We start from the raw sequence: 21891 nt of genomic DNA, 5'->3' as shown, positions 1-21891 counted from the left end.
TTCAACTGGGGCAGGACTTGAAGTGCTACAACCATCCTCAGTGCCCCTAGAATAGGCTAGGGAGGGGGGAAAAGTCAGGTAAAATTCCTCCCCTTGATCTCTACCAAGTGACTCAATGGGTAGAGATCAAGGGTGTGGGCAGGATTGGACTTGACTGCGATGCTAACCATGGTTAGATAAGCTACCAACTTTGACTTTCCAGCTGCATGCATGGGGTGAGGCACCATAAGGCAACTACCACCTGTGAAACTATCCCAACAAGAGACGTTCAAACGGACAAGGAGAAGAAAAAACCGTAAAGAACAAGACATTAGCGATCTATTATTAGTCTATGTTCAAGCTTTTCTGAAACATTAGAAGCACAGTTTTGAAAAGAAGTTGAGAGGTAACAACTGATGGTACGTACCCTTTTAGGTTCCACGGCTCTGGCGATGAAATGGTACTTGTGCATGGCTCGAACCCACTGGCAAATGGAAGTACAGGCTTTCGAAACTTTGGCAATAGCAGCAGGCATGAAGTCCTCATTGTCAATATATGGTTGGATCGATTTGATTACAGAATCGGGAATGTTATCCTGGAGAGATATAAAAACGCATGACAGTTATGACTACATTTACATGGAGAAACAGAGGCCTGGAAATTCGGTGGGGGTCTCCCGACCTCCCACTGTAACTCCTGGAGAAATGGCTTCAACAGCCGTTCTAGGCTTTCTGTCGAATATTGTTAACCTTGTTAAGAAAATGCATTTATAGGCTTTCTGTTAAAGACTGTTAAGAGCATCAACAAACCTTCTGTTAAGATTGTTTCAACCATGTATAGTTAGTGCACCCTTGAGGAATACTGTGCCATGAGACACCGGGAGTTAAATTGGATGACCGGCGAAAATGGGAGTGCGGATCGCGGTACGCGATTAAGCCACACCGCTTCATTGCGCTGCAGGCAGCATGTTAAATTTGTGCTGCCTGCTGTTTTAAATGATTGCCACTTGCAGCCAGCACTACCTGCACTGTTCATTTGCTGCACACATCAGCAGGGGGCCCGATATCATGAGCAGCTAGCGCTACTTAAAGGCAGCCTGCACCTCTTAAAGGGGAGGTGCACTGTGGCTGCAAGAAGTGGTGGAAGTCAATTGTGAACTGAATCTGTGCTGTAATATATTGAAGAATGGCTGAACATGCAAGAGACATGCACCAAGGTTCCCTGATAATGCATTGGAGGCCTTGGTGCAAGAGGTGGAGAGAAAGAAGGATGTCCTGTATCCGCAGGAGGTCCTCCAGATATATGCTCAGGAGGCAGTGGGAGGAAGTAGCAGAGATCAATGCCAGGAGCATAGCTCCAAGACCATGGATGCAGCGCAGGAAAAAGTTCAATGATCTGACACGAGTTGTCAAGGTGATTGAGTTCAATCTTCAAATGGCATTTCCGATCAACTGCACCACTAGCCTCATCCACTGCTCAATTCACTACACCCGCATCATCCACCTACCAACAATCTCTATCAATCAGTACTCAACCCTTCAATTCATAGGCTTTACCTCACCTTCACATACTTAGCACTGTTGCAAGCCTCACCCCCATAACTCACAGCTGACATACACAGTGGTAGCTATTCCACCATGACAACGACATCACCCAAACATCTTGCAGGACACTCACTGACACAGTTCCCTCTTTCTCACAGGTGAAGGTGGCGCATAACAGTAGGCAGCAATGAACAACTAGAGAACAATTGCGCCGACACAGTTGAACCCCCCCCTGGAGGATACAGTGCTGGCTATCATGGGAAGGGACATTGCTGAGGCCGTGACCACTGGTGACACTGGAGAGATCGATGATGAGGGTCTCTGTACCTAATCCTCCTTCTCTCTTCCCACTTCTCCCTCATCCCACAATCTTTTCTGATTCATAAGCTGCAGATGGTATAAGTACTTCTTACTTTCTCCTCTCTGCTCACCACAACCCAACCCTTGTCCCTTTTTCATTTCGGATACCCAAGAACTGGAACCTTCCTGGTCAGAGGAAGAAGACAGTGATGATGAAGAGGCACCTTCACGCGATCTTACACTCGCAGCCACCAGCTCAGGGACTGACACTGCACATACTTTAGAGGCAAGGATAGAGGAGGGATCTGCACATGGTGAGACACTGGGCACAAGTGCGCAGGAGCCAGGGCGGGGGGGGGGGGGGGGGTTGTGGAACGATACCACGGGTGCCAGTTTGCCGGAACGCAAAGTCACACACTAGTTCTGCTACTGAGGAGTCAGACGAGGACCTCGATGGGCCAGGCTACAGAAGAAGGCTGATCGGCATACACAACCAAATGCTTGGAGTACTGGAAAGCCTGCCAGGAAGCCTGCGGACAATATCAAGGAGTATGGAGGAGTCCAGCTCCAACTTGGCAAAGGGCTTTGCGCTAAGCTTGAAGCCTATCCGTCCCAACACGGAACGAGTGGTCATCTCCATCAGCACACCCGTGGAACCCACCATGATGCAGGTCTGATGACCGATGTCACAGCTGCCATCAAAAGTCTGACTGCTGCCTTGGAAGCTCAGACTGCTGCCATTGTGGCTCTGGATGCCACTGTTGAAAGGGGCTTCCAGGGCATCACAGCAGTCCAGCAATCTGTTCTCTAACAGATCACCGGGATTGCTGAGGAACCACCCTGGAAGAGTGGCAGTGGTTCCATGGAAGAGGAACCTGCTGTCCTCTCTCAGGATGATAGCATTCCTGCTCCACTCCACCAGTGCCCTTGCTGTTGCCTCTCAGCCAGCCAGCCCAGATTGCTACAGCCCAAGATGAGATAGTGCTGTCTGAAGCCGAGCCTTCTAGGGTCAGAACCGCTCAAGGTGTCCTCCAAGGCCATCTGCAGTCTCCTCAATTGAAGGTCAGCAACCTTTCACCTCCTGTGCTCCAGCCATCGGTAAGCACCTTGTAGGAGCACTAGGAAAAGTAAAGGCACATGTCGCCCAGTAGCCAGCTTTTGACTTGCTGTGTTGGTTAAAAATAGGTGGAACAGAGGACTGTCACAGAATGAAGGAATCATGACTGCTGCCATGATAGTGGGAATTGACTTGCATGATGTGCTGTGTGTGGTCACACACCAGCTGCACATTGAGGGAGTGGATTCCCTTTCTGTTTATGAATATGTCTAAGTTCAGATGAGGAGCACGTAAGGCAAGGTGCATGCAGTGAATGGCCGCCCTGCACCATGTGGAAGCCTGCAATGCGAGCAAAACCTCGTGCTTGCTCCTCCTGTTTGTCTCTGGCAAGTGGGAATGAGATGAATTGTTTCTCATTGTATAGAGAGCCTCAGTTACCCCCCTCATACTGCAATGTGCTGCAAACTGCGAGAAGTTGCTTATACCTCCAGCCGCAGCCTGAAAGGAGCCAGTGGCATAAAAATTAAGAGCCACGGTTACCTTGACAGCCACAGGCAAAGATGTCCTTGCTCTGCTTTGAGGCTGCAGGAGTTAACAAATTTCAGTCATGACCTCTTTTGTGAACCGAAGATGTCTGATGCACTGGTCATCGCTGAAGTTGAGGTAAGAGAAAACCCTCCTTACATATGGATATGCTGAATGCCCTGCTCCTCCTCCTCCCTCTTCTAGCAGTTTGTCCTCTCTTCATTCTTCCAGTCATGTTCAATTCCCAGAAAAAGCCCCACCAGGCCAGCCATGTCTGGAAGCAAGTTTTTTCAGCACCATATTTTAAATGCCTCTAAAAATACTGCAAGACCAGTCACACCATTCCCTGTAGAGTATTCAAACTTTAGACAATTAGAGGAAAACTCCAAAAGCACGTACTTTTGCAACAGCAGTCAGAAGAAATAATTCACAAACTAACCTGTAAGTACTTCATGATCCCTTTAAATAGTGCTGGTAGGGGGTCCTTCATGCCATTTAACATCATGTTCAGCTGTGTGAGCTGGAGTGTGGCGTTCCAAAATGTCAGCAGTGGCTTCAAATCAGCATTATACACTGATTCGTGTCATAATATCCCTACTCCACATGTTGCCGCTGGTTATTAGGCGTGCACGCAAACCCCTTTACCAAGATGGCATCCTGTGCACTTCCTATTGGAAGTGTGCGCGCGCATATCGGACCCCATTTTTGGGATTTAGGTGTCCACGTAGCGCCCAAAAATGGGTGTTACATGGCCCAATTTCACCCCCATCATGTCTCCATTATTATCTTACTGTTTATAGGATCATGAGAAACCATTAGTTGTCTGTTTCTACCTTCTTGTGGAATATGGCAGAAAGAATGATTGATGTGCAGGCCCAAAAAGTGAGGAGGGGGGCTCAAGGTCCTGTTAAAAACTCATGGGTGGTTATAATGTATCTAAGTCGAGACTTATGTACTACTTAGAATATTTTCAGAGCGAGGCTGGACTGTTCAAGTGTTACTACATGGACCTTCGAGAGCGATCGCCTCGGAACCTTGTTGGTGTTAAGCTTTGCCAGGTTCTTTCCCAACGTCTTATTTAGTATGTTATAATTGTACTCTTGCATTTTAACATCTTTACTACTTACATTGTAACTTCTTAATAAAACCTTTATATTTTGGAACAAAACATCCTCGAACCTCTTTGTGCAAGAGACCGAATCTTACATGGATTATTTACAGCCGTCTATGCCCTTTCCCGAGGGGGGGTTCTGTAATGATGAGAGATCATGAGAACACTGCGGAATCTGAGGGCCAGATAATTATATAGAATTTATGACACAGAAACAGGCCATTCAGCCCAACTGGTCTATGCCAGTGTTTATGCTCCACACAAACCTCCTCCCCCTTTACTTCATCTCGCCGTATCAGCATACCCTGCTATTCCTTTCTCCCTCAAATGCTTATCCAGCTTCCCCTTAAATGCATCTATGCTATTCATCTTAACGACTCCTTGTGGTAGCAAGTTCCACATCCTAACCACTCTCTGGGTAATGAAGTTTCTCCTGAATTCCCTACTGGATTTATTGGTGACTATCTTATATTTATGGAGAGGAGGATATTGCTTTGATAGCTCAGTAGTGTCCACGGATTGGGATGAAATGAAACAATGATGTTAAACTGTTGAATGGACAACACCCAAGTGTTTTTTCTCTCATTTGACGGTGCAGTATTCAAATTCGTGTGTCGAAAAGAATATCAGGTGAGGACTTGACTGTGATGCACCCCATTTACCCCATGGGGATGTATTGTCTGGGCTCACATATGAGGAATGGCCACTTGAATGAGGTACTGCAGCAGCCAATGCCGTGAAACTGTATGTCAGCAAGAGTCACTGCCTTCAGGAGAGGAGAGGAGAAAGATGAAATAAAAATAAAGGGTTCGATGTTACCAGGGCTGCGGGTTCGCGGCGGGGGGGGCTATTCGGCGCGTGAGTAACGCGCCCGATGAAATTAGATAGAGCCATGAGATTGTGTGAGGATTGGGTTGAGTGGTAGTGGCGGGATGAGTACTGGCGAGGTGAGTAAGTGCAGGTAAGATGAGGATGAGGTTTGAGTGGGTATGAGGGGTGATGTGACAGAGTAGCCACCCGTGCAACCGCAGCCCAATTGGATCCACTTACCTTGTCTTCCGGGTTCCCCACTGCTGATCTGCGCATCGGGCGGGCTGCGCATGTGGAGTAAGATCTGTCAGCTGGAGGAGCCCTATTTAAAGGGGCAGTCCTCCACTGACAGATGCTGCAACAAATAGAAAAAATTACAGCATGGAGCAGCCCAGGGGGAAGGCTGCTCCCAGTTTAATGATGCCTCACTCCAGGTATCAATACATGGGGTGAGGAGGAGAGGGAGGACAGAGATCTTCCCCCCGGCGGGCGGGAGGAAGCGGCCTGCCTCTGCCACCAGGAAGGCCTGGCTCGAGGTGGCAGAGGAGGTCACCTGCACCACCAACATATCACGCACCTGCATACAGTGCAGGAGGCGCTCCAATGACCTCAGTAGGTCAGCCAAAGTGAGTACACTTACTCATTCCCCTACACTCCGTCTGCCACATCACCGCCCCCACCCCACACCTCCTTCTGCACTGCCAACACTACTCTGTCACATCACCCCTCATACCCACTCAAACCTCATCCTCATCTTACCTGCACTTACCCACCTCGCCAGTACTCATCCCGCCACTACCACTCAACCCAATCCTCATACAATCTCATGGCTCTATCTCATACTCACCCTCTCATGCATCTCTTTCACGGTCAGTCTCACTCAACCTGCCACTACCTGTGCTGCAGCCACAGGGCATGCATCACATATGTGCAGTAGGCAGCGTAAGGCAAACGTGTCGTGAGCATGAAGGGGATGCACAAGGGTGTTTGAGGGTTTGTCATGATTGTTACTGATACTGAATTTCTGACCAACTCACATTACATATTATATTGTCACCACTACTGCCACATCTTTGCGAATCTTGTCTGGTTTGTGCAATAATGCCCTTTCCTGAGGATCACAATGAAGACCCACAACTGATGCCACCCATTGTGTCACTGCAGAGTGGGTGTAGGTGTATTTGCAGGGCTCTTTTGTGCAGACGGCTGAGAGACGTAGGCGATGTCCCCGGTGGCACCCTGGAAGGATGCGGAGGAGAAGTTGTTGAGGGCAGTGGTGACTTTGACAGCGACAGGTAAGAAGATGGTGCTTGGGCCAGCCGGGAGCAGCTTGGCATGAAGGAGGATGCAGATGTCCACGACTACATGTCGAGTGACTCTGAGCCTCCGTGTGCACTGCTGCTCAGAGAGGTCCAGGAAGCTGAGCCTCAGTCTGTGGACCCTGTGGCGAGGGTAGTGCCCTCTGCGACGCATCTCTCTCTGCGGTTGCCCTTTGTCAGCTATTTTAATGGAGGTGTTAACCTGTTTGGTGGGTGTGTCACAGCACTCTGTTGTGGAGCTCCACGTGTCAGAGGTGGACGGCGTGGATGGCGAGGCTGGTGATGCTGTTCGCCCTCCGAGGAGGTCATGATGCAGCTACGGTGGCCCCCATCTGGAAGATGTACATCTGAGGGGGTCCGCAAAGTAGGTACATGTCTCTGGACCCCGGGGTAAGTGTGCAAGTTGGTGACTTTGATTGTCAGGAGGAGGGTGGTGGAGGCCAAACTTTGTCCCAAGTGACAGAGTGGCCTCCTGCAATGAGTGAGGGTCTCCCCCACCCCCCCGCTCCACCTGTCAAATGGACCTTTGCAGCTGCCACAGGCTGACAGCTGCAACACGTCCATTTGAACTGGGAGTGTTTCCCCCAGTATGGGAAACAGTCCCAGTTTGCTATAAAATCCCACCCCTCCTCACATAATCCCTTAATCAGGTCAGTTAATGACCTGAACAAGCAAGATAAATATTGTCAAGTGGCATCCCGCTGGCTTTAATTGCCTGCGGGATTCCCACCAGTGGGGGCTGCGCGCGCACGCCGGCGCGTCAGTGGGGAACCCGGAAGTGGGCGGGTTGGAGCCGGGCTCCGGTCCCACTCCGGGATTCTCCGATTTTCGGAGCCCCCCCGCCAGGAATGCACCTGATAGCGGGTGCTAAAATGATGCCCAAAATATGAGACATGCCATCATGCCTTCTACTGGTGTGCATAAGGGAAGAGACTCTAGCATTTGTACAACATCCCTCTGCTAATTTAATGCAGGTATTGACCCATTTAAACCAAACAGGTTAACACCTCCATTAAAATAGCTGACAAAGGTCATAACAACATGTTTAGCATTTGCCTGCTAATATCAGCAGTAATGTCTTCATCAGCCAGCTCATTTTAAACAGTTTGATTAAATTATAAATACTGAATGATTATTGTATTGACTGACTGCACCATCCAGCAAAATGAATGCCCTTTAAGGAAAACGCCTTGAATGTGATGAAGAAATGTGATGGGGTTCATGAGAATGGCAGCACATTGGATGCCGACTCTCTCGGGTTGTCCCGGAGTTGCTAGGAATTAAAGATTAATCTCCTGGACACTGCTGTGAGCAAACCCAAGAGAAAAAAATCATAGGGGCATTAAAAATTGTGTGTATTTCATTTTCTTTGAGCACTTTCGTTTATTAGTTATAAAAATATTGGCGATGGAGAAAAAAGGCTGTTTGACCGGGTTGGGTAGTTGGAGGCAGGAGGTCATGTGATGAAACCTCCAGGAATAGTTGGCGACCCTAGTCAGGCAAGGAGTAGTGGAGCAAACTGCCGATGATTCTCTTGATTTAGCTGCTAGAAGGTGAACCTGAGGTGACCCACCCTTCTCATTTTGCTAGCCCCATTAAGGAAATTCCTCACTCTGTTGAGCGATGTGCTGTGTGGAATGCTCCCATTCCGTACCACTGAGTGGTATGAGACACTGTAGCAGGATTGTGCTCAGACATTACTTTAATAGGCTGACTATTATAATCAGAATATTTCAAAGATCAAGTTATATCTGAATTATTATGTGTTTAAAACTGGAAATATGTCTGTGAACTGGAAGTTTTCATATAGCAAACTTGTTGGACTAGTGCAGTAAAATTACGGTTGCTGCCCCCAGTGGCTCAAATCATTACGTTAGTCTTATCACCCACTAAAGTCTGCTCTTAAATGATTACATAAATCCTGTAAAAGTATTCTTTGAACATTATTTCTGACTTTAGTGAAACACATGCACAGTAGGAAATCCCAGTACTGCAGTCTCACTCATTTTGTCTACCAGATCCTGGTGCTGTGACACGTGTAATTCTGACATGAGATACAGTTTGTTCTGTTATCTTTCCCTCAAGGTTGGCTCAACTCCATCATCCGTTAGGCTTTTCAATTTTGGAGTCCACAAGTGTCTACGTTCAAAAATCCAAAGATCTTATCACAATCCCAGAAAGATCTTTTCACCAGCTCCCCCCGCCCACCCACCCCCAGACCACTCAAAGGCAAGGACACACATCATCCCATGGACCACTGGGCAATATGGAGATATACTCACCTTTACAATGGCAGGGATCAGACTTCCCAGCTCCACCCAACCAATATAATTTTTTTCAATGGCATCTATTGCTTCTGTTGAGCTGCACAGCTCAGGAAGCAGTGATTCCTGGGCTGTGCTGAATTAGCTGATCTCCACATTTTGAATAAACCCAAAGTGGGCTAATTTTGGTCACTTTGGTTCAAAGTTTGCATCCATTCCATTTTCCTGGATTATTTCCATTTGGATCATTCTGTTTTCCTGGTTGGAGTTAAGCCAACCTCAAGAGAAAGGCAATAGAATCAATAATGCATAAAGAATAGAAAGACACAAACCATACCTTGTCATATTTGAACAAGCTCTCCAGGAACTTGGCTGGGTCCTGCAAAAGTCCTTTTCCTGGTTCCCAATAGTCATCTATTTTAGTACCTGGTTTTTCTCCTGCGACTTTCTTTGGCTTAATTCCTTTCATAATACAGACAGCTTCTATCACCAACTTCACACCGAGGGGAGGTCGCTGCATGCCTCGTACCTGTATACACAGTACAAGTAAAATTATCTTCATTGGCCCAATCTTTGGAAAGTACATGACCATTTTTTTGGTATCTTAGTCAAGGTGAAGGATGTTAATGTTGGGAAATGGAACACTTTCAATTCCAATGTCAACAATGTGCACAGCACAGTTACATGCCCCTTACTCTACCTCCACAATTTGCCTCATCTCCAAGTTCAAGCCTGACTGCACTACTATAACATTGTTCCATTTTTCACACCAGCCGTCCTGTGGCCTCGTGAGTGAGATTAGGAACATAAGAAATAGGAGCAGGAGAGAAGAAATTTTTCCTCATCTCGGTCCTAAATGTCCCACCCCTTATCTTGAGACTATGCCCCCTAGTTCTAGACTCTACAGCCAGGGGAAACAGCCGCTCAGCATCTACCCTGTCAAGCTGTCTAAGAATTTTATACGGTTCAATGAGGTCACCTCTCATTCTTCTAAACTCCAGATAATATAGGCCCATTCTACACAATCTTTCCACACAGGATAACCAAATCCCAATCCCTCTGAACACCAACATTTCTTGGTCTCTCACCTTTTAAAAAATATTTTGCTTTTCTATTCTTCCTACGAAAATGGATAATTTCACATTTCCCCACATTATACATCATCTGCCACCTTCTTGCCCACTCATTTAACCTGTCTATATCCCTTTGCAGATTCTTTGTGACCTCCTCACAGCTTACTTTCCCACCTAAGCTTTGTATTGTCAGCAAATGTGGATATATTCCACTCGGTCCCCTCGTCTAAGTCATTGATATATAAATCATATAATAAACAGCTGAGGCCCAAGCAATGATCCTTGCAGCACCCCACTAGTTACAACCTGCCAACCCGAAAATGACCTGTTATTCCTATTCTCTGTTTTCTGTCTGTTAACCAATCCTCTATCCATGCTAATTTATTATCCCCAATGCCACGAGCCCTAATTTCGTGTAACAACCTTTTGTGTGGGACCTTATTGAGTGCTGTTAGAAAATCCAAATATACTACATCCACTGGTTCCCCCTTATCCACACTGCTAGTTACACCTTCAAAAAACAAATAGATTTGTCAAACATGATTTCCCTTCCAAAAAACTGTGTTGACTCTGCCTACTCATATTATGATTTACTAAGTGCCCCGTTACTATGTCCTTAATAATAGATTCTAGCATTTTCCCTACTACTGATGTCAGGCTAACTGGCCTGTAGTTTCCTGTTTTCTCTCTCCCTCCTTTCTTGAATAGCGGGGTTACATTTGCTACCTTCCAATCCACAGGGACTGTTCTAGAATCTAGGGAATTCTGGAAGATCAAAACCAATACATCCACTATCTCTGCAGCTACCTCTTTTAAAACCCTAGGATGTAGGCCATCAGGTCCAAGGGATTTGTCGGCTTTTAGTCCCATTAATTTCTTCAGTGCTTTTTCTTGCCAATTAGAGGTTGCTTTATACTATGGATTTATGGCCACAATGAACTAAATTGAGATTATCCAATCTCATTTCAACCAGCAGTCAGAGGCAACTTTCAGTCCAGCAATCTGGGCTGGATTTAAATCCAAGGTCTGTAAGATAAAAGATCGATGTCTCAACAACGAACCTCAACAATAAATAACTTCAATAACATCAGTAAGGTGACATAAATTAAACATTTTTTTGAAGCACAGTGACAAAACTTTCCATACATTACAATTAAATATATTTAGTAAAATAAATACATCTCCAAAATTTCAAATTACTAATGGTAGATGATGTAGTTTTATATTCTGATACATGCTTATGAATAACATTACTTACCTTCCACAATATCCTAAATATCTATCATTGTTTCTTAGGTAGACACTCAGCATGAAGAGTGCAGTTGTAAAAGTACTAATTGATTTGTTTATGTAATTATGTAATTGTACAAAACTAATCTAGAAAATCGTGCTCATGTGTCAATACAGGTCACTTGGGCGACAGAGAGCAGTCAATGCCTTCAGAAGAGCAAAGAGGAGAAAATTTGGAAAGACAATATAAAACAAAGTTAAAAATAATTTTAACATCCTGTTCTTTATTTCCATTTTCCTGCTGCATTTTTCCATAGTTTTGTTTCTGCGATGAATGATACCATCGAAGGAACATAGGAACAGGAGTAGGCCATTCAGCCCCTTGAGCATGTTCCGCCATCCAATGAGCTCATGCCTGATCTGTGACCTAACTCCTTATGCTTGCTTTAGCCCCCTATCCCTTAATACCTTTGGTTAACAAAAATCTATCAATCTCAGATTTAAAATTAACAATTGAGCTAGCATCAACTGCCGTTTGCAGAAGAGAGTTTCAAACTTCTACCATCCTGTGGTACCAAGCTATTGGAAGGAGATACTGAGCCCAACAGTAAGAACAAGCTGAATTACTATCAACAGAGATATTGAACTGATATTAGATGCACCCTCATGGAATGCATTGAGAAGAGATCAGAAAGGGAGAGAAAATATAATGGAAAGCAATCATAAGCCACTCCCACGTACCACCTCTAGAATGATGTAGGCTTCCCAGGTTGGGGATAACACTGGGGAGAGTACAAAAAAAGGGGAGAATGTTTTTTAAAATGAGCATAAATGGAGGTCAATTTGCATCATCTGTGAATGTTAACTCACTTGCTTCACATGACCAGATTCATGATCCTTAAAAGCTATATGAAACACATAGGGCACATTGGAAATAACTGGAAGGGAAAAACCCAGGAGGTTCACCTCTGTAACATCGTTTTTGTTCAGGGACTTCAAGCTGGCTAAAGCTGCATCCAGAGCAGGCAGTGCCTCGTCTAAATCTTTTTGAGCATCGTCAGCAATTGCCTGGGCTACATCTGCCTTTGCTGAGGCCTTTGCTTCCTCTTCACTGACAGCCTTGCGCGTCTCCTCTGCGATAGCAGTATCAACCTGGAACACAGGAGGACTATCAGCAACAGCACACAAGTAAACAAACTTTTAAAACTCCTGAATATCAGAAAATAAAGGTCTTACCTGCAACTTGCCATTCCTTTCACAAGTCAACGGTATGCACTCTATACAATAAATCTCACTAAACTTCTGGTTATCCACTGTATTGTGCAATGTGTAAGAAGAACTAATCAACATAACTGGAAAAGGTTCAGAGGAGAGCTACAAGAAAGTTTCCTAGCTAAAAGAACCATAAATATTCAGATAGGCTAAAAGAGCTGTGTCTATTTACTTTAGTAAACAATTTTACAACACCAAGTTATAGTCCAACAAATTTATTTTAAATTCCACAAGCTTTCAGAGGCTTCCTCCTTCCTCAGGTGAACGGTATTTACTTTAGAGCAGCATAAACTTCTGTACCCTTTCGAAGGCAATAATAGTGTTGTGATTAGGTGGCTAGAAATGCACCAGGTACCCCAGATGGGATGGGATCAATGTCTTATACCACAAGAATCCAATTCTTTTCTGGTTATATTTCACTTTCAATGGAAAGTTTTCTTCAATTCCACAAATTTAATGGCCTTAAAAATGGAGCCTGGCAACTGTTTTGCCTTTTATACACACCATTTTCGAATTCGCTCAAAAGCTGAAAATCACCCAATCGGGGCAGAGTTATCATTATGCTGGTTTCACATTTCTTAAGCAACTAATGAACTTCTTTAACCAACAGAAACAACAAAACTTTCCCCAAATCTCCTGAGGAGCGGAAGGCGTTCATTACGCTGAAGAAAGCAATGTCAGGACGTAAAGTTCGGGAAGCCCGATATACTGCCCAGGCCTCCCAGAGAACTGAACAGCTGAGATTATATTGGCACAGTTCAACTCAGCACTCACATAGAACTCCAAAATAAAATTGAAAAAAAGGATAGGTAAAACAAAGAGTTTAGGGTTTCCTTAGCTTTTGTTCAAGAAATAGTAGGTCTAAACTTATAGATTTTGAATTAATTTCTGACAATTAATTTATGTCCCTGAATAACTGTTGTTCTGTACATAGGCTCTGATTTATTGTAGTCGTAATTGCAATTAAGGCGATGTTCTGTTGGGAGTGTAGCATTCATTGTGACTTTATTAGAGGAACTACTAAAAAAAAGTTAATCTGTTTACAAAAAAAATATTCCCACTGAACATTGAATAAATTAAGTTTCACAAGTGGTAAATGACCATCAGGGGCACTAGTGGCAGTAGGTTTAATATGTTTGCATCTGATCTATATCTGCCAATGAAAGTTTTCAGGGTTAACTATTAGCTGTGCCAAACTTGCCCTTCTTTCATAGTGTTCACTCAAACTCTGAATGGAGTTAAACATTTACATACCTCAGGAAATCCACACATGTTTCTTAACAGCGGCCTTTAACAAGGTTTTCATAACCATTAACAATCTTCTTTGTAAAAAAAAATCTATTTCCATACCCACTTTCTACCTTTTTTGGAGCAAAAATGACTCATGATCATAATGGAAGGAAAGTCTGTTACTGCTAGGGTTGCCAACTCTGGTTGCACGTATTCCTGGAGGTTTGATCACATGACCTCCCAACTCCAACTACCCTGCCATGTCCATCCTTACAGGGCACTCCCTTCCCATACCAATTGGAAAGCGAACAGACTCTTTGTCAGTCATACAGCCTTTCCCCCCCATCTCCAATATTTTTATAACTAATAAACAAAAGTATTAAAAGAAAATTTTAAAAAACACATAATTCTTTTTAATGCTCCAATGACTTTTCTCCTGGGTTGCTTGCAGCAGTGTCCTGGAGATTAATCTTTAATTTCTGGAGATGCCTGGAAAATCCTGGAAGGTTGGTAACCCAGTTACTGCTTCTGCTCATCAGTTTGGTCCCACCTCTTTTGGCATTACCATTAGCAGCCAGAGCAGATATAGCCATTGATTTGCTAATTCAACCCAGAACCTTCTATGCGTTTTTTTTCTTGGAGCCAAGCACTGGGCTGACAGTTCCAGTAAGTTATCGACAATAATTTCCTGCCTCATCTGCACGCCGTCTGACTTTTCATTTAACCAAAACTGAGGGTGATTTTCATGTCCACTGTAAATCGGGCAGGCGATGGGTGAGTGGGGCATGTGCTGCCGCTACCCAAAGGAGTCAGCTTGGGACGCGTGTCATTTTCATGGTTGAGCTTCGGTAGGCAGGTCACTGATCTGGGGGAGGGAAATTCGGTGGGGGGGGGGGGGGGGGGCTGGTGGAGGTGGTGGTCCATTTTTAAGAGCCTGCAAGGAGAGGGTTGGAAGCAACGGGAGTGAAATGAAGTACCAATTTTGAGGAGGAACAAATTTTTTTCAGCACTTACAGCAGCAAGGACAGTAATTGGGGAAGCCTTCAAAACCCACAAGCGATTGCAAAAAAAAATGATCCAAACCTAACTTTAGCTTTCCCTGACTGCAGGTCAGGATGCATTTCATGTACACTTAAAATGGCCGCCTCCTGACTTCTACTGCCCATGTTTGGTGACTGGAGTAGGAACTTGTGGCAATCCGGTGGGAAGAGATGAAAATGGCACTGGGGGTCATAACTATGTCATCTGGTCCCAATTAACATATACAGCAACAACAACCTGCATTAATATAGTGCCTTTAATGGAGTAAAATATCCCAAGGAGCTTCACAGAAGTGTAATCAGGCAAAAATCGATGCTGAACCAAGGAGATATTAGGAGGGGTGACTAAAAGTTTGGTCAAATGGCCATTTTCAGTGTACTTGAAAGGCATCCTGAGCTGCAGTAAGGAAAAGTTAAAGTAGGTTTGGATCACATTTTTTTTGCAGTCGCTTGTGGGTTTTGAGGCTTAAAGGCTTCCCCAATTGCATATATTTCAAAAAAATTAATTAGAAAGGGGAATAGTGTCAGAGGACTGGCGGACAGCTAATGTTATTCCTATACTTAAAAAGTGAGAAAGTACAAGACCAGGGAGTATAGACCAATTAGCTTAACGTCAGTGGTAGGAAAGATAATGGAATCCTTACTCAAAGATGTAATAGAAAAAACATCTAGAAAATGAAAATATAATAAAGGATGGTCAACACAGATTTCAAAAGGGGAAGTCATGCTTGATCAACCTTATTGAATTCTTTGAAGAAGTAACAGAAAGGGTAGATAAGGGTACTGCAGAAGATGTTATATATTTGGATTTTTAAAGGCCTTCAATAAAGGTACCACATTGTAGACTCTTGACTACATTCAGAACATGTGGAGTCAGGGGACATGTAGCAGAATGGATAGCAAGCTGGCTACAAAACAGAAAACAGAATTGGGGTTAAGGGTAACTACTCAGACTGGCAAAAGGTGGGAAGTGGTGTTCCACAGGGATCAGTGCTGGGACCACTGTTGTTCACAATTTACATTAACGATTTGGACTCGGGAATCGGAAGTACAATTTCAAAATTTGTGGACAACAAATTGGAGAGTGTAGTTAATACAAAGGAGGAATACGTCAAAATGCAAGAGGAAATTAATAAACTTGCAGAATGGGTGTGTAACTGGCAAATGAATTTCAATATAGATAAGTATGAGTTGTGCAATTTGGTAGGAAGAATAAGTCTGAATGGGATAGAGGAGCAGAGGGATCTAGGGGTACAGATATACAAATCACTAAAAGCAGTGGCGCAGGTTAATAAGGCCAGAAAAAAGACAAATCAAGCACTGGGGTTAATTTCTAGAGGGATAGAATTAAAAAGCAGAGAAGTTATGTTAAACTTGTATAGAAACTTGGTTAGACCACACTTGGAGTACTGTGCAGAGTTCTGGTCTCCATACTATAGAAAGGATGTAAAGGCATTGGAGAGGGTGCAAAAAAGATTCACAAGGAAGATACCAGAACTGAGAGGATAAACTTATCAGAAAAGGCTGAACAGGCTAGGATTCTTTTCTCTAGAAAAGAGAAGGTTGAGGGGTGATTTGATAGAAGTCTTTAAGATAATGAGAAGGGTATGATAAGGTAGACTTAGAGAAAATGTTTCCACATGTGGAGGAGTCTAAAACGAGAGGTCATAAATATAAGATAGTCACTAATAAATCCAATAGGGAATTCAGGAGAAAGAGTGGTAAGAATGTGGCACATGCTACCACAAGGAATAGTTGAGGCAAATAGCATAGATACATTTAAGGGGAAGCTAGATAAGCACGAAAGGGAGAAAGGAATAGAAGGGTATGCTGATGGGGTTAGATGAAGTAGGTTCATGTGGAGCGTAAATGCTGGCATAGACCAGTTGGGCTGAATAGCCTGTTTCTGTGCTGTAGTTTTGAAGTAACTAGATGTAAAGAGGTGGATTTTAAGGATGATCTTAGAGGAAGAGAGGGAGGTAGACAGATAGATGACTATGATGGGTGATGGGCGTGGAGGATTCACAAGAGGCCTGAGTTGGAGGAATGCAGAGTTCTCAGAGGATTGTAGGGCTGGAAAATTTGCAGACAGGAAGGGTAAGGCCATGGGGGAATTTAAACATAAGGATAAGAATTTTAAATTTGAGGCGTTGGCAGACTGGGAGCCAATGTAGATCACTACACCCAGTAAAACAGTAATCAAAGCATTCACCGCAACTTAATCATATTGTAGGTATAAAGGCTAATTCCGCGGTCCTAGCTGGGCGGGGAACTGACTATGATTTCCCTCGATGAGCTCCTTAAGAGGGCGGAATTGGCCCTATTGTACCCATTGGCGAACAATGTTGTTGCCAATATATTACGCAGGCTGCAGAGGCAGTAATGTCAGGCTAGGAGCACAATAACCGCCAGCCCATTAAACTACCAGTATTGGTTAAAAAGAAAAAAAACTGCAAATGTTAGGAAAAAATTCTGGAAATACATAGCAAGCAAAAAGAGATATTAATCTTTCAGGAGTAAACGCTTTGTCAGAACAGGAGTCTTTTCTCTTGTAGGTGCTGATGAACTTGCCGTGTATTTCTGTATTTTCTGTTCCAACTTTCGACGACATCCACAAGCATATTAAATTTGCCGTACCTTTATTTTTTCCATGGTTGTTGCGGTATCCTGTGCTGCCTCCTCTAGGAGGGGTCTCATTGATTCCAACTCTTCCTGCATTTTAGCCACATCCTCTGCAGTGCGCAGAAGCTACAGCAGGAAAGGAAAAGGAAGATTCAGAAGAAATTTCACCGACAGGCATTTGGAGCCATTCATGGGCCAACACACACAGTCACTGATCCGAGTTTAATTCTTTATTGTTGAAATATTGCTTCATGGGCAATCTCACTGAACACTGAAGTGATAATAAATCTCTTCTTGACCTGAATTAAAGTCTATCAAACTATGTACAACAAATGGTCTTGTGCTATTGTATAAATAGAATTTGCCTCACACATTATGGGGACTAACAGTTGACATGGCCTGGGAAAGTCACAGGCCCAGACCCACCCACTTGCAGGGCCTTTTGCTGGCGTTAGTGGGAGGAAGGTTTCTCAGGGCTGCAGCTGCATGTCTGACCTAGGACACTGGCAGTCCAAAGGTCCCAGTTGGAGCATAACATCCTGCAAGGGGATGGAGAAGAAGAAAGAAGGCGGCCTCCCCGCAGTTCTTCGGTGTGGCTCCAGGACACTAAGGATCCTCCAGTCGACAGGAGTCCAAGGCAGGTCACAGTGCCATGTTGCAGGGTGCCCCTGCCTTGTAGCGCCCAGCAAATAGGCACTCCTATTGCCACCCTGGCTGTGATCAGCTAACTCAGCACAGACCTCAAATCAAACCTAGGACCTTCCTGGCCCTCATGACCCAGACACTACCTAGCCTAACCAGCAGAGTAATGGGGGAGCTTAATATTATATGTTTAATAGTTTGCCACAGCACTATGTATGGCATTGAGTACACCACCTTGTCTAGGCCACCTTTCATCCTGTCTTTGTCAGTTTTCAGCATTTGTTTCTTTATACCAATCAACTTGGAGAAGAGGCTGAGCAAGTCCAGGTAACTCTTGGGTGTGATGTAGTTGTATCTGGAAAGCTCACTCAGATACTGCAGGGACTTTTTTGCAACTGTTTGGTGAATAGACACACACATTTGGACCTAGAGGAAAGCAGCAAAGAAAGACTAGTTTTGCACGCAGAATTAAACAAAAAAGCTGTAGAGCGATAATTTGAAGGTCCCAACATTTGAAGCCTCACCAGTGCATCCATGATGTTTGAGTTGGCATCGAGCTCTGGCAACTCCCCTAGGTAGGTATTAGCAACAGACTGGAGCGCTTCAGTTGGCCATTCATTAAACCAGTCAATGGTACAGCATGTCACAAGAGATGGGAACTGGCGCAATCGAGCCCTGAATACTTCTCCAATTGGACTGGGGGGGATGAAAACACATCAGACGTTGATCAAAATTATTTACACAAAAGGCCACATGCTGTCCCCTTTCATGCAGCATTCAGTTAATTACATCAGCAAGGAGTGATGTTTACCAAAACGCAGACTGCCAGCTCAGACAACAGGCTACTTTATTTACATCCTGGTGTTCCAGGTTAGCTCACAAACCAGTTATGAATGTCAATAAGTCACAGAGCTGAAACTCAATAGCAAGTTGAAATGACACAGAAACACTTCATAAAGAAGTGGCATAGTTTGCCTGAACTGCCAGTGCTGTGGAATCTGCCCCATTTACGGTAGCAACACTAAAAACTGTTTGGGCTCACTTATTTAAAAGTCACGATCAGGAAATTAATTTCTGGTTTCCACACCTTCCCTGATGGCTGGAGAAAGGAATGCACAGGCCAGCAATGTTAAAACCATGTTGTCGGCCTATTTGGGCAGGCTGACAGCTCAGCCCGTATGTGGGCAGAAAGAAATGGCGTCTAGCAGTGCCGCTTTAGGTGGTTCTGTACCATCTCATTTGCCTTACAGAATTGCCACCAGCCATAGCACCCCTGGAAGATAAATTAAAGTGCTGAAAAAGAAGAAATAGGCCCAGGAAGAAAGGAGAGAGAGAGAGAGAGAAAACAAGAAACCAGGCTCTGTGAATATTGGCAGGGTAGCTTTCAACAAGGATTTTTCCACAATGCAAGTAATCCCAGGAATCACTGATAGTGAACTGACTTCAATCCCGAAAATGCACGGGAGGCGATCCCTAGTTCAGGGAGTCCTCAGCCCCAGCCCCCTCTGATATGGCTGGAATATCCCGACTAATTGCGGGACCTGGCATATCTGAGCCTCGGCCTCTTTGCAAGCGGATCTGATGGAGTTGAGGCAGAAGTCTGTAGGAACTGCCTTCTTCTCCCTGGGTCAGCCAGTTTTATTTTTTAGGATTTCCGTTCACATACTGTAGCACCAAAAATCCCTCTGCAATAATGTTACTTGAATGTCAGCAATAGTGTCATTGCTGTAATATTGATGTTTCATTACTAAACTAAATGTTAAAAAGTTTTGTTTAAACGTTTTAAACATTTTGGCCTTGAACTTATACTTTTTGATATCAGTGAATGAACGCTTAATGTATTTGTATGAAATTTCATAGCCTGCAATTTTAACAGGAGCATTAGTCCATTTAAACAGGTTAATGCCAATGGCAGTCATCACTCTAGAACTCCCTTCCTAAACTCTCCACCATGCCACATTTCGCCCCACTTTCAAAAGCCTCTTCATCATACGAACAGTTAACACTAATATTGCAGAGTGTAATTTCACAGCTTTTATTTCCACTCTACCTCTTGTTCTTCATGGTTATTTTCTTTGCCTTCTCTAGTCTTAGTTTTCTATTTTCACTATTTTACAGCAGTTATTATTTATTTTTTACATTCTAACATTTCTTTTATCTTATTTAATGTTTAATTTTAAACATTAATCTTATTGTCTCTTCATAGACCTACCTCTCCACCCCACTTAGCCAAGATCCAAACATCAATAAAATGTGGCTCCTGATTAGCTGAAAGTCAGATTCAAAGGCTTGTTGACCAACCGGTAAACTCTCAGGACATTAAAGATTGCCCTGAAGCAACAAGGTCGATCTTCTGTATGATGTTGGGCTCCTTAGTTGCTTAATCAGCTCATCAGTTGGTCAATGGAGGTGCGTCCCCTGAAACAAATTACATCAGCAGGGCCCTAAGGGGCAACTTGTCTCCTTCCCTGCGTCAAACACTATTCTTCAACCGAGACAGCAATGTGCTCTCTGCTTTCTGCTGGTACAGTTCAGTAACCATTTACCAGGTGTTGCTCAAAAGCTACCCAATTTCCCTCTCTCTGAAGAGGCACACTTGGGCCCAGATGAGAACAGAAGCTTGCCCATCCCTTGGGCAAGTGAATGTATAGAGTTTGACACCATAACAGCAGGAAACAGAATGCAAAAGATTAATCAGGAAAAATAGATTAGGTTGTCACCTGACACAGCAGCTTTCAAAACTCAGAGATGGGAACAATCTGGCATGGAAGACACAACTAGGAAAACTTACCTCATGCATAGTACAGTGTGAATATTACTGCGTACTCGTTTTGTGTATACAGCCATCATATTGGCCTTGGTTGGCTGCTGCCCCAGGTCCTGAACAATTGGCTTCATTGCATTGAAGATTGCCTCTTGCTCATCAAAGATGTATAAATTGGGAACATCTCCCGAGTTCAGGATGTTGTTGACATCCTCTAAAAATGACTCATCTTTGATCTGTGAGAACGCAAATTGCAAAAGTTGGACTTTAAGTTGTCTGCTAAAAAATATTTTTAAAAAATCTTTTTGTTATTAGTTCTGGTGATTAAATCCATCCTGAGTTATCACTCAAGGGCAGAAATGACTGTCGCCAATATAATCGTATGAATGCTTAATGTGCTCATATCAAATTCTTGTCTTTTCTATTTTAAATAGATTTGCCCTTCGAGGAATTTGATACAAACACCATAAACGCTCATGGGAAATGTTGCCAACAGTACTTTCTAACCTCCTGGTTAAATTTAGCCTCTGGAACCCCAAGATATGAAGCTGTACAAAAAAACTGACACACATATTAGCCTAGAAATTACTGTTTGCAATATTTGCATACAAACACATTGCAATAACTGGCTTAACAGCTGTGTTGAAATACAGACACAGGAATATAATATTAATACACAAATTCTTAAAACAAACATTCATATCATAGTCTTTCTTGGCAATAATTTTCAATTAGATAGCTGCACATCACAGCTAAATACTATGGATAACTCCAAATTTGGACAGTTTTCCTTTAATTATATATACTTCAAACTATAATGATATTTGCTATTTTTACTTTACATTTTGATTTTCATCAGCACATACTCTAAAAGATTGCAGGTATCTTTGGTTGATATTTATCTCTTCTAAGTATCCTATATTCCAACAAAAAGTTGTATCATCTGTAAACTTGGGCAATGAGCTTATAATACTTTTGTCAAGGCTATATTAACAGCAAGAAGCTAGGGATTAATACTGAAAGGACTACACTCATCTCCTGCTGAATTAGAATTGTTCACATTGATAACTATCCTCTTTTCCTACAATTTTTCCAATTAATTATTCAAG

The 21891-nt window shown here is 43.7% G+C and overlaps 1 protein-coding gene across 1 annotated transcript in view; it reads right to left on the bottom strand.

The window, feature by feature from the left end:
- The window catches only part of dnah1 (dynein, axonemal, heavy chain 1), a 333655-nt gene that overhangs the window by 92310 nt on the left and 219454 nt on the right, over positions 1–21891 (bottom strand). The window contains exons 50-56 of the mRNA XM_067999000.1: positions 20810–21018; positions 18543–18714; positions 18253–18444; positions 17392–17502; positions 12179–12364; positions 9247–9438; positions 407–574 (exon numbers count right to left, since the gene is read on the bottom strand). Coding sequence (XP_067855101.1) covers positions 407–574; positions 9247–9438; positions 12179–12364; positions 17392–17502; positions 18253–18444; positions 18543–18714; positions 20810–21018 — 1230 coding nt within the window. The remainder of the gene's footprint in view (positions 1–406; positions 575–9246; positions 9439–12178; positions 12365–17391; positions 17503–18252; positions 18445–18542; positions 18715–20809; positions 21019–21891) is intronic.

Source organism: Heptranchias perlo, chromosome 17 (genome assembly GCF_035084215.1).
Source record: "Heptranchias perlo isolate sHepPer1 chromosome 17, sHepPer1.hap1, whole genome shotgun sequence".
Lineage (NCBI taxonomy): Eukaryota > Metazoa > Chordata > Chondrichthyes > Hexanchiformes > Hexanchidae > Heptranchias > Heptranchias perlo.
The sequence above is the reverse complement of the archived record's forward strand: the minus strand, read 5'-3'. Positions and strand labels throughout refer to the sequence as shown.